The sequence below is a fragment of the Schistocerca cancellata genome, chromosome 1 (genome assembly GCF_023864275.1).
Source record: "Schistocerca cancellata isolate TAMUIC-IGC-003103 chromosome 1, iqSchCanc2.1, whole genome shotgun sequence".
NCBI classification, from domain to species: domain Eukaryota; kingdom Metazoa; phylum Arthropoda; class Insecta; order Orthoptera; family Acrididae; genus Schistocerca; species Schistocerca cancellata.
In genome coordinates, this window is record NC_064626.1 from 169,786,430 (window position 1) to 169,800,457 (window position 14,028).

Below are 14,028 nucleotides of genomic sequence, written 5' to 3' on the forward strand. Positions count from 1 at the left end.
CTCATTGTACTCTGGCTTCTCAGTACTTCTGGAACAAGCATGAAGTAAGTCAATGCATGTTTGTGTGGACGAAGCTCTCCCCCCTCCAGATGACGGAGAAGAGCACTGCGACAGAGGCGGTGCAAAGCTGCCTGCAGGATCGCCGTAAGAAGAACGGGATATCCGGTTTGTTGAAAACCAACTCTGTGCACTGTCAATTATATAGGCACAAGCATCTGCTACAGCGGAGGACAACTGGTAAGATCAGTGTTTTTGGCTGTGAAACTCTGTGGCATACAGAGCACGTGAAAGCAAAGCTACGTGGTCCTGAGCAGATGCTTGTTGCCTTCAGTAAGAGGCGCTGTCACTGGATTTGTTTCCGTGAGCCGACTGCATCATTGAGCTATCCGCTATGGCGCCCAACATGTTCATTAGCAACCATTTCCAATCATGCAAATTGTATTTTGACTCTTTTGCATTTCATGAAAAACGTCCTGTGTGTTACATTTACTAACCCATACAGGACGAGTGACTCAACAGTTCTGGTATCCGCTTATCTCGAATCAAAATAAGGTGTCGCAGCCAAATTGGCTGAAAGAAGCCAATCATGATAATATACGCCAAGTTCGATAAAATCGTGCAGAAAGAGGTTAATAAATTTAATACAGCGATGCCAGAACAGTCTCCTGTAAGTGATGGACTGCAAAAGTAAGAGCTAGAAGCTCTGATTGAATTTGCGCTTCATTAGTTTGTTCCCACTATGGGACTGCTTATCCAAATTGTCCCCTCTGTAACTCAAAAACAATGGTTGTGTGTTGGGTGCCATAGCAGCAGCCGCAGCAGCAACAGCAGCAGCAGCCGAATCTGCAGCCGCAGGAGCAGCTGCCGCTGCTGAAGACGGAACCGGTGACAGAGCCGCTGTACCCGCGCCCCATGTACCACTTCGATCCCAACGGCGGGGCGCTGCCGCCCGGCTTCTCCTCGGCCATCAACCTGTCCGTCAAGTGTGTAGCGGCAGGCCAGCTCAAGGGCAACACCTCACCCGGCGGCTCCGTCATGGACCTGTCCACGTCCAGCGTCACCTCCACCAGCCCGCAGGTAAGGCAAGCAGCTCTGCCCTCTTACTGCCCTGCTCGCACTCCGGTTCACCAGAGGGGATCGACGGATGAGCCTTTCTTGAGTTACAGGTAAGCGTTTAAACTACATTTAAGACCTGCTTATATGTATGTCAATTGAAGATACCAAAGTTACGAGAGGCGTGTATTTAATTCAGTTACAGAACACTTTCATGTAATCCTTGACATGTTGTATCACTACAGGAGTGACAGTTTAATATAAGACATAAGACAGTTAAGCAGTATAATAATCGAGACTTCACGATGTTTCTGGTCAAGATTACAATAGTGTAACATTATGTGATTGCCTTATCATTTTAAATCATTCACTAATCGAGCAGTCGCTCGGCAACAGCTACAGTTAGCAAATAATGTTGCGAGAATGTAAAAGGTGAACGTCCTGTGACGTAACGTGTTTATTGTCGAAGCGCCGTCAGAGATGCAGTGAGTTCCTGTCTTTGAAAACCGCGGCGCGGAAAACGGACAGAAGAAGAACACTTTTACACATTCTTTTGAGGCACGAGATATTCTCGATGAACAGTTACTCAGTTACTCAGTTACTCATTTTCTCTTGTCTCTTGTAACTTGTGTCGGACGCGCATGTCTTGCCGCCGATATTATTATTGTTAAAAATAATATTATTTTAGTGTAAAGTAAAAGTGCAATATTGGATAGCAGTAGATTTATTGTGCGACGTGTATGTGAAAACGTCAAAGGAATTAGTTTCATTACGAGAAGAGAAGTGCCAGTCAAAACGGCATCCATGTTAAATCCTTCATTGCAGTGTAAGTTCATCTATTAATTGTCATAAATTCAGAGTTAAATGGAACTGGTATATGGATTATTTACTTAGTATAGAATCTATGTCTCACTCTTTCATGAAGTTATTTAATTTTCTTTATGTTTCTGCCAAATAGAGAGTTCACAGTCACGAATTCTTTCGTCGAAATCGGACGGAAGTTGCATGCGGCGAAATATTTTCTCCGCGCCATATTCTACTGGTAAATACATGATAAACTACGGTCCATTAGGAAATTCATGTTGAACTATCCAAAAATAATTATATTTTGAATAGGCATTTACTCTCCTCTGCAATGCAACTTCCGACTGATCAGACGATCCAACAAGAAACAGCCGCACACGGTCGGCGTTCGCAAATGTATTTCTACCACTCATTATGGCTATATGTTACAGCACAAAAGTAAACATATTGTTACAATTAGCGACTACGAACGGGGACATTTATAACTGCATGTTTATGTATATACATTACGTAAACATATCGTTATAATGCTCAGTAGCAGGAATAAAAATGCCACACGACAAAATATAAGCTACAAAAATTAAGCAGCTCATGAATAATTTAGGCTTTCGATCCTTATCTATGAAAACGAAGGCGTGAATACGAAAGAGAGGTAGTGAATTCAACAGCCTACAGACGGATATGTGGTTTAACTAAAAGTCACTGGGGTCAGCAGGCGCACACACACCCTCGAAAGTCACGCCAAAGAACTTCTCAGTTTAGAAACGATGCCTGGAATATAAGCTTCAATCATTAAACAACACGAAGATAAACGTGAAAAAGAGATTGTAACAAAAATTATAATATTAAATATGTAGAACTTAGAGATGATTTGAAAAGTGTGTTCGGAACTTCATGTGCATCTGACAAAATAATGAAACATCAATACGGCCGAGAAAACATTCTAGAACGTAAGAAGAAGGCAAACGCCATTTCATGCCTGTAAATCTTCGATCGTTGTCTTCCAACAACTGTACATTAGAAGCAGCAAATATCCACCAACTTGCTTAGTTATTAATACGTTGACTACAGTATCACAAGGCCGCCGTTGGCCACAGCAGAGGCTCAGGTCTGACGCCGTTGACTGGTCTCACCTGGCGAAGAAACATCCCTCACTATGCATGCAGCCGTCAGTGTGTTAAACAGACAGGAACGTACAAAGGTGTACAGTTTATTTGAATAAATAATTACTTCATACATTTCTGCAACGATGTTTCCAATAAGCCGTCGATTTAAATGAATTGGGGCGAAGAAGTAAAAAAAAGACTCTCAGCAAGTTTCTCTAATAAATCGGATAAAACAGCGGCTAACACAGGACATCTCCGCAATGCCAAAAACTGGCTGTTATGGTAAGTAATGCATGGAGGAAAAAGCCAGGCACTTTTCAGTGTCCTGATGAATCCTATCATAGTATTTTTTATGTTAACAAGATGTATAACAGTCTTTGAAGAATTTGTTTCGGTAGCAAAGTGCCAACGGAATTATAGTATTTCACTTGACTACGACTTTTTTCACCGGCCTTTGCCTTATATTTACTTCGCCGCACATAGTTCTTTGAATGTGAAAAGCTTTTAATGGTCACTTGGTAAATTATGAACCAAAGAACACACAATAATAAGATACAATCACAAAATAAGTTTTTAACATTATTGAATAGACTTACTATTGCAATCGACGGCGTTACTTTTCGATATTATCAGATAATGATGCACTAAATCGATATTTACAGTTAATGTCATCCGATGTAAATTGTGGTTTTTAATCTACGTGACAGATGTCACATTGCTTTTTTGTGATTACCAGTGCTATTTACGTTTTCAGCTCGAAACCATTTCCATGGCTTCGGACTTGTTCGAAAGAACAGAAGCTTCATATCGAAACGCGTCACTTATTTTCCAAATAGCAGCCACTACGAACCATTTAGGACCCGTTTCGTCCGCCCTCACTTTCGCTTTCACTGGTCAACGAAGCGATGTATTGCTTTTTATGGGTGAGGAGAACCGCTGTTAATCATCTCCATCGACCACTTGCAGCTGGCTGCTGCTTTATCTCCCCTGGTAGCAGTGCTTTCACAAATTGCGGCCATAAAGGCAGTTAGTGTTCATTTGTCGAGCACACTGAGTCCGAGTAAGAGCCAATCACGCTCTGTGCGTGAGGCAGTGAAGAATCAAGAGTGGGTGCTAGTGACCGCTAGACCGTTCTTCTAAATCATAGTGTGACGTGTGTAGTTGCCAAGGAAAATGGTTGCTTTCGCACCCGACATGCAAGAGGATTGTGCATGACTAGTCACATTATGAATCCGTAGCTTCCTAGGGAAACAAACATTACATAAAAAGCTCTTTCCTTAACTCTGACAAACATATCCAAGAGCGCTGAATTAGCAACCTTTTTCACCACAATGCCGGCGACGATTCGTCGCACGAACACCACGAGATAATAAAAGCATTGAGGAGCCATACTGAGTGATGACCGTTCATTCAGCGCCAACAACTTTCGGAGATTGGTCGTAACTCAGTTAAGTCACGCAAATATTACTCGATGGTGTCCTACACTGGGATATAGGTCAAGTGAGCTGAGTGAGGGAGGGGGCATGAAATACAGGTATGGTCGTGTTCGTGGAGTGTTCCTCAAAGCATTATAATACAAACCTGGTGCGATGCCGCGAAGGCACAAATCTTCTGCGAGATAACATAGTTGAACAACTTGTCATAAACGACCCGACTGTTGGTTTCTGTATTGTCCGCCAGTGAGAAACGATGACGGACCTATCCGCGACAGTATTTCATCTTTCCATTACCTGTTCCAGCATTGTCCTAGACTGGCTGTTTTCCAAGAACCAAGGTACTCTCCGTGCATCCCTAAGACAGTAGCCTGCAGAACCTCAGAGTTGTACTGCTGCACAATTCGCGTCCCACGACATTTCCGCGATCAAATGCGGTTACATCGCGCGTCTTACCCATCCGCGTTCGATTGTCTCACAGTACAGCGCCTGACTTCATTCTAGAGATGTCACACTCCCAAGCATTCCATTCGCCATGGCGACAGAAACACACTCGCGGCAATACTGCACCTATCTCAAATTCAGTCACTCTTGGTTACATTAATCAATTTGTAATATCTTCACCATACATCAGGAGGCAATTACTAAGACTTTGTAATTGTTTGACACTATTACATTTTAATTTTGTTTTAGAATATAATAGTTTGGAGACTTCAAGGCTAGACTTTCAGTAGTCATGGTCTCTGACAGCAACAATACGAATTAAAGTGCTAACTATTCTGCCACTTATCGTTATTTGCATCTTCCAGCTCGTGTTATGCCTTTCGGTCATTTCTCGCAGAACTGACTCTGGTACACTTTTCTTAATAGTGTTCACACATTTAATATCTACTACTAAAGTCACAAACTGAAATAATTCGGAGACATTTCATAGAAAACATTAATTATGAGTTGTCAACAAGACGATAAATATTAATGATCCCGTGTAAAGATATCTCCTGTTTCTTTGTTACTTGTATTACTTGCTAGTCAGTGTCGTAAACTAACAGTGCCACAGTCAGCATCATTTCGCCACTCATTTTTAATTATTAATCCTAGCATTTTCGACTAAAATCTCGAACTCTAAAAGACAGGCGAGTAAATTTTATCTTTCTTTTATATCAGATTAAAAACTTGCATGAATTCGACAGTGGCATCAAATCTCTAAGCGAGACAACAAGCTATTGTTCGCTTTCCGCTGTTATTTCCCAAATTATTATTTCTATAGTTTTCAAATAATTGTTGGAGGTTATTATAATAGGCTTTGCTCATGGAAAGAAATTTAATTCCGATTTTCGCAGCTATAAGAGGAATTAAAATACCTTCAACAATCATAAAGCAACTACGAACAATATAGCCACACAAACGAAAAATTTGCTCACTGCACACAATGTAACGCGGAATATATCACATCACAACAAGGAAACATGATTATACTGCACTTCATTCAGTGATAGCATAATACTTACAAGGAGATGTTGCCATGGGAGTAGCCGTCACAGTGAATGTATTGTACACATTTCTCCAAGTGCTTTAAAGTATGAGTTCAACACACTACTCTTAGATGCTCCGTGAAATAGACTCATTTTTGCAATTCTTACGAATAATTCATCCATAAAGCGTTTCTGCTCCCCTAGATCACATGGTGCCTCATGTTTCACATGATGATAAGGTTAAAAGTATTTCCTTCAGAAATAATTCTCATGTCGAGATATTTCCAGTTCTACATGTTCACCTACACACATACCCCGCAAGCCACCATATGGTGTGTGGCATAGGGCACCTTCCACCACTATTAGTCATTTCCTATCCTGGTTAACTCGCACATAGAGTGAGCGACAAACGATTGTCTATATTCCTCCGTATGAGCCCTAATTACTCTTATCCGATCGTCGTGGTCTTTGCGCGAAATGTAGTATCGTTCCGCAGCAATCTTCAAGCGGTTCTCTAAACTTTCTCAATTGTGCTGCACGAAACCATGTCGTCTTTCCTTCCCACTTGAGTTCACGAAGCGTCCCGTAACACTCGCTTGTTGATCGAGCCGACCTATAACAAACCTAGCAGCCCACCTCTGAATTGCTTCGATGCTACGCTTTAATCCGACCTGATGGGGAACCCAACCAGTCGAGCAGTACCCAAGAGTGGATCGCACTAGTGTTCCATACGAGTTCTCCTTTACAGATGAACAAATACACCGAAGTAGAATTTTCACCTTCTCTACCACGATCCTCACATTCTCCTTGCATTTCACATGGCTTCCGCTGCGTTACGTCAGATATTTAATCGACGAGACTGTGTCAAGTATTGGACTAGTAACGCCACGTTGTTTTATCCTACTCATCAATATTAACTTTGATTTCTCTACATTTAAAGCAAGTTGTCATTCATCGCAGCGACCAGAAGTTTTGTCAAGTCATGTTATATCCTCTTAAAAATCACTCAGCGAAAATACCTTACGGTATACCACAGCATCATCAGCAAACAGCCACAGATAGGTGCTCACTCTGACCGTGAGATTATTTATGTTTACAAAGAATACGAGCGAGCCTCTCACGTTTCCCTGGGACATTCCTGACGACTATGTTTAGGTTTCTATTACTTAAGAAATCTTCGACCCATTCATATACCTAGGAACCTATTCCGTATACTCTTACCTTCGTTAAGAATCTACAGTGGGGTACCGTGTAAACTCACTCGGGAAATCTAGAAATATGAATCTGCCTGTCGCCATCACACATGTTTCGCAGGGTATCATGCGAGAAAAGGGTAAGCTGAATCATCTGCCCTGTTAAGCATCAGAATTTTATTCAAGGCTTCCAAGCTCTCCTAATAATCTCAAGGATCTTAAAGAGCCACAACCCGTCATCTGTGAGGGAACACTAACTCCACCACAGCTCATTCATCCATAACATTACTGAAAGTGATACCTTCGAAGACATTTGAGATGGACGCATCGAATATACTGGTATTAACTCATTTTGAAGAGGTTCTCGTTAGTAGAAACACTCAGTTGCTCTTAGTGTGTTCCTCTCTGTCTACTTGTCAAACATTCTCAAAGCTTAAAGGGTTAATATGACACGAACCTAAAATCAAAACCTCTACCTGATATCAGTTCACAGGAGCGTCAGTGTTGTCCATTCAACGATCTTATAACCAACCCTCATTACCTCGTGTTATATGCTACTGACTGTGGGTAAATTTTTAAGAGAGACCAAGCGATTCTCCACTCTCTCTGATCAACTACGTCGCGAGGAGGACCTAAAGGCTGTTTCCTAATGTTCTTCCGGCCTTTCCGCGGCACGTCTTTTAAATCGCTGGCAACGCAATGCTCAGGCACGGCTGAGAGTGCTTATTTTCCACTAAATGTATAAACGCTATACGGAAGCGAGACTTTATCAGCTACAGAACTAACGCAAAAAAGCGACATCAACAGTATCTGCGTTCCACTGTTAGACGGGAAAGAGATTCTTAATGTGCCTGTACAGCAGGTTACGCGTTCTTGCAGAAAGGGCCACTTTCCCCACCACAAGCACTACTCGCTAATCGGCTTACAGACGAACTACACATGAATCCGGATTCTTATTATGCCAATCGTTAACATACACTAAACACAAATGACTTTAAAATTTCCAACAAGCCGTCGATCTCAAAACTAGAGTAAGCCTCTGATGACGTCATTTTAGCGTGTTGTCCCATAAGCAGCACGGACTTGTTTCTCAGCTTTCCCCATTCGGAAAACACCCACCACAGTTACTACGCATTATGACGGCTAACAACTTCCACAGATATATTAATTACACATATTTTTATTTCCATCACGCACCCTCACTGGTTGTTTATGTTGAGTTCTTTTACCATTTCCGTGGTCAGATATTGCGATGTATAGAAAGTTTCCTTGTGTCCCCTACCCGAGGTCCCAAAACCATCACAAGACGATAAGATGAATTATTTGTAACCTATAGAATATTATTTCACAGGCCGTTCGAGACAGTTTGCCGTCCGATCCGTCACACGCTGTTTGACCACTGCGGGAACTGACACAGCCTCCAAACGGCAACATGAAGTAGAAAGTTGTTCTGTTGCAGGGCCCGGCATACGGCGCGAGCAGCCTGAGCCCGCACTACGCCGGTCCGCGGGGCTCCAGCCCGCAGGCGGCGACCAGTCCACACCTCTCCGCCAGTCCGCACGTGCCCAGCCCGCAGGGACAGACTCTGGACCTCAGCGTCAGCAGGGTGCCCGCGAGGTCAGAGTCTGTCTCTCACGACATCATTCCAGTAGTCTCAGTCAAATGATTATTACTGTAAAAAATCTCTCTAATCAAGTTCTCTGTGACGTGCCACCTTGTATCAGAAATATTATCCTGTTACCCAATGGTTCGCTGTTGTGTCGCTTGATGTCTCAAGCAAAACATACTGTGATAACAATAGTCGACTGGTTGTATAATCGTTTTCATGTCAAAAGACGCTTAAAAAGTAGAATAGAAAAAGGCATCAATATAGTATATTAACAAAGCTATAACATCCGTCCACATATTTCGCAAATGAACTGGAAAATACCGTTACCTAATTATTCAGTGGAACCGCAAGATAATATTTCAATACAAACTTAGTAATTCCATTACGGAAAAATGATAAATAACCGACATTATTTTGGAGCGTCAGCAGTTTCGATCGTTCAAAAGTTCTCTGAAATTTCCATCCCATCTATGCTAATAACTTTTACGAATCGTTTCCAAATTCATCGCTGTCATTCGGAAATGTTTCATTTCGCTCAAGAAAAGGTAACATATGATTTATATAAATTGTCTAGTACTATTTTTGTTATTTTTTCAGTTTCCGCCCGAGTTGCTTCTTCTGACAACTCGCATTTCGCATTCTGATCAATGCATTTGGTAGTCCTTTTTACTGATCGAGTAACTAGTTTGGGTCCCCCAACACTTTGGAAGCTTAGTGTTGACAAACCTGTTCTCTATATCAAAAACATTCTACACCATTTTTACTCCAGGGTTTATTTTCCTGTCTATCCAGTCATTGTCTTCAACTGTCCTATGTATACAAGCTCAGACTATGATTCCATGTCAATTACTAGTTTCTTTTCGTTATTTTTGTGATGCGTTATATTAGTGTTATTGTATTGGATATCAGTCCTATTCTAAGCTTGCTGTATTAAGGTCTTCCATCAAGTGATACATGTGCGTCTCCTTTATGTAATGAGTTCATTGATAAGGAAGAAGAACAGTGCGTCAGCGTATTAGATTGGATTTTGTAGCTAATTTGGAGTCAAACGAATCTCGAAATAACGTCATTCAATTATAAACTTGTTGTGCTACCTTTTACACATTCTTCTTAATAATATAAATCCATTTCTGGTTCAGTCACACCTGTTACTATGGCAGCGCCTTGATACTACACATCAGCTACTGATATTTCTCCCATGCTCAATGTCTTCTGTGTACATATCTAATTCCGACTACACTTCAAATATTATTCTGTCACTATGGAACCGATGGAAGTCTGAAGATATTTAGCAAAATACAAAAGACCTAAAATTAACGTCGATCTACATCTACATCTACATGGACACTCTGCAAATCACATTTAAGTGCCTGGCAGAGGCGCAATTGCTATAAGTTTTACCGAATACAGTATATTGTTTTACCGACGTGACGCCTTTCACAAGCATCCTCTAGAAAATAAAGAAAACGTAGCACTGAAAAGGTATCTAACTCAGCTGGTGGTATGCTCTTCGAGGAAAGCGAAGAAGTACAAAAGTATAAGGATGCGAGACAACGGAAATAAAACTCCTAGCGCCTCATCTGAACAATGATAGTGGTGCGGACGGGCGCCCATCACGAGGAGGACTCAGCAGAGAGAGTCGTCGGGGAAGGGGGGGGGAGAGGCTGGTGAGTTCGGCGTCGGCGCCGTTTTTGCGGGCCGTAACGAGGCAGGCCGCGCTGCCTCCGCGCGAGATGGGCCTTGTTTACAGCGGCGCATTAGCATTGCCGCAGCGCCGAGTGCGGCACGCCTAACTGCCAGACACTCTCTCTGTCACAGGCGCCGTAAATTCCTCTCACACTTCCTTCCTTTTGTTTTTTGGCCCGGAACCAAGAGCGAGGCGTTAAATGAGTATGTGTTATGTCGTAAAACGTATGCTATTACAGAAGGCGTACGAGCTACCACCGCAAACTGAGACACGGAGCGGTTAGAATGTGACCGATTTCAAGTCCAAAATAATTGTCTTGAGATGGATGGTGAACAATCACAAGTAAGCAATTTAAAGTCCGAATTAATTGACATGAGGTGCAAGGCGAACACTTACATTATTCAAACAGCTATATGACGATTATTACAGAATTAAAACATTGGATTTTAATCAAGGAACAACATCGAGATAATGCATAATATAGTATTGGACGATCGGCGATTAAAGGTGTATAAAATGGCAGATGCCATAACTATATCAAGGAAAGAATTAACCATGGAGCAACTTTGTGCAACGTAAGTGCCGAATTTGTTGAAAGTTGAGTAAAACTAAATTTTCTATTGTAGATGGGACTTGAGTAAGCTACTGGACTAGAAAAACCAAATAACAGTCATAGCAGTGAGTAGAATACCATTAAAAAAGAAAGAAAAAAAAAGGACGCACAGGCAGCAGGAAAGGTTAAGGCCGGTGTTTTCTAGGATGCAACAATGTTTCAGTTTTTTGTATTAAATGGATAAAAAAAGCATTAGAGATTTCTATTGCAAACGAAAAAAATATATCATCAAGGCATTGCAGCTGATCACCGAAATTCTCTGACTATGGTTAACACTGAAGCATTTGAATAGCGAACTGTTAAGAATCCGCTCTGCTCATGAGGCTTGGCTCTTCCGAATTCTATTTTTCCCCACATTTAAAGAAATGTATAGCTGGAAAAAGTTTTTAGTCTAACGAACAGATTATTGCAACCGTAGAAAGATATCAAGAATTACAAGCAAAGCTTTCCTGGCATCTTCATACTGGAAAACGTGCGACAAGTGCACTGACCTGAAAAGACTACTATTGTATTGTAGCCTTCAATTAGAAGACTGGTTCAGTGAAGCTCTCCACGCTATTTATCACGACTAAGTCTCTTCTTCTCTGCATAATTCTCTGCGTAGTTCTGTAACATCACGTTTTAAAGACTTGAATTCACTTCTTGCCTGTACTGTTTATCGTCCGCGTTTCACTTCTGTATTCGGCTGCTCCAGCAGATACTTCATAACCTTATATTTATATTCGATGTTAACAAATTTATCTTTTTCAGAAAAATCTGTCTAGCTTTGGCCAGTCTGTATTTTTATCCTCTTTACTTCTGCAATCATCACTTATATTGCTATACAAATACCACAACTTAGCCAACACTTTTAGTGCCTCATTTACTAATCTAATTCCGTCAGCATTGCCTCATTTAATTCATCTACTCGTATAAACATAATTCCACTATCCTTTTCGTTTAACTGGTATTCCAAGCCCGTTGCTGTGTCTGACGGAATTACGATATCATTGCCAAACCTTAAAGTTTTTATTCCTTCTTTCAGAATTTTAATTTCATTTCCAAATTTCTAATTGGTTTCCCCCATAGCTTGTTTTATGTACAAGTTGAGTAATATCTAGGTTATTCTCCAACTCTGTCTCATTCCACTTCTCAACTAGTGTTTCCCTTCCATTCTCAATTTTTATAACTCGGTGTGGTTCTGTACAAGCGATAGATAAACTTTCGACCCCTTCCATTTTATTCCGGTAACGTCGTTAAAAGCCAAATATGTCTTATGTTTGTCCAGTCTGTCAGTAGCACTTGAATACTTTTCATCTTGCTGTTGTAGTCGTCATTGTAATCAGCATCCTTCTGTAGTTGTTAAGTCAGGTTCCCAGTTTATCACTACAGCTCAGTGCCTTCAACTTAAGTATCAGGATTTTATAACGAGAATTGAACATATGACGCAATCTCGCACGATTTCTTCACAGTCAAGACATCAACTTTGATATTTAAGTGTTGACATGAGCAACAAAACGTGTGATGGCAGCACACTGGAATTTCAGTATGTGGTAGTGTGAAGAAATGTCTCGTTGCTCTACAATGGGAAAACTGCAGTTAACACTTCGAAAGAAAATGTTCATTCGGCTTCTTATTTTACCACTAACGTTTCAAGGAAGCAAAAATTTAGTCTCCTTCTGTGCAAATCAGGTCTAAGTATTATTGTTAAATGATGTCATCCATAGGCTCGTATGTCTGAAAGAAGACTCGAAATAGCACTCGACTGAGTATGTAAGATGTGTCATACAGACTGAGATGCCGCCATCTAATACCGATGTATGATCTACGAAACAAAATAGAATTTAGTACGGGGTGACACACGGGAGACGGACGGTTTTGAACTGCGTAGTACTGAGGGCACGGTGGTGGGAGGTGGTCGTGGTGGGGATAGTCGTGATCCACACAAGACGCCATTTCATTTACTCAGTCATTATGGAGCAGTGGGACTTGCAATGTCGAGTGTTTGTCTATGACAGTTTCGTGAAAAGTGGTGAGTCTATTATTTCTATGCAGCGATTGTTTCGTGCGCGGTTTAATGTCGGTCGACATGCAGCTGTTCCGAGCCGTAACACAATCCTCAGATGGGTGGAAAACTTCAGATCAACTGGAAACATACTGGATAAGAAGCATCCTGGCCCGAGACGCAGAGTAATGACACCAGAAAATGTTGAAAGGGTAGGGCAAGCGGCAGTCAGAAGCCCTGGACTGTCAGCTAGACGTCATGCTAGTGAGTTACGAATCAATCGTGAATCGGTTACACGAATTTTGCATAAAGAATTAAAATTCCATCCCTACAAAATGTTCATTGTCGAACAACTTAAGGAAACTGATTTTGCTGTACGAGAAGACCTCGCTTACGGAATGCAAGTGATTTTGGGATCGAAAGAAAATGAAATTTTATCGATGAGCGATGTAGCTCATTTTCATTTAAACGGGACCGAGAATAAGAAAAACCTACGTTACTGGACTCCAAAGCATCCACATCTTATCCACCAGCGTCCTCTACACTCAGAAAAAGTAACAGTCTGGTGTGCTCTTGGCTCTGTTGGCATTATTGGACCCTATTTTTTTTTTTAAGAGAACGGGGCCACAGTTACTGTTAATTCGGTTAGTTACATTCGTATGCTTGAAACATTCTTGAAACCAGAACTAAGAAGACGACGAATCCCTTTAAAACGTGTTTGGTTCCAACAGGATGGGGCAACATCGCACACCGCAAACACTTCAATGACAGTTCTTAGACGCATGTTTCATGGCCGGATTATCTTACGTTTTGGCATTGTTCCTTGGCCTCCCAGGTCTCCCAACTTGTCAGTATGTGACTTTTTTTCTGTGGGGGTACCTTAAGAACTGTGTCTATAACCACAAACCACGAAATTTGGACGAGTTGAAGAATGCAATCATTCTAGAAATTGCTGCCATCCCTGCAGATATTTTAGTCCGTGTGATGGAGGATTTTGAGAAGAGACTTGAGTCCAGCATTCTAAATGATGGACATCACCTTGACACCAACAGTCTTCACAAATAACTTTAACTA

General features: G+C 41.4%; 1 protein-coding gene across 1 annotated transcript in view; it reads left to right on the forward strand.

The window, feature by feature from the left end:
• The window catches only part of LOC126152714 (mucin-19-like), a 401,377-nt gene that overhangs the window by 207,705 nt on the left and 179,644 nt on the right, over positions 1-14,028 (forward strand). Inside the window, exons 14-15 of the mRNA XM_049916057.1 lie at positions 856-1,077; positions 8,521-8,678. Of these exons, the coding sequence (XP_049772014.1) occupies positions 856-1,077; positions 8,521-8,678 (380 nt within the window). The remainder of the gene's footprint in view (positions 1-855; positions 1,078-8,520; positions 8,679-14,028) is intronic.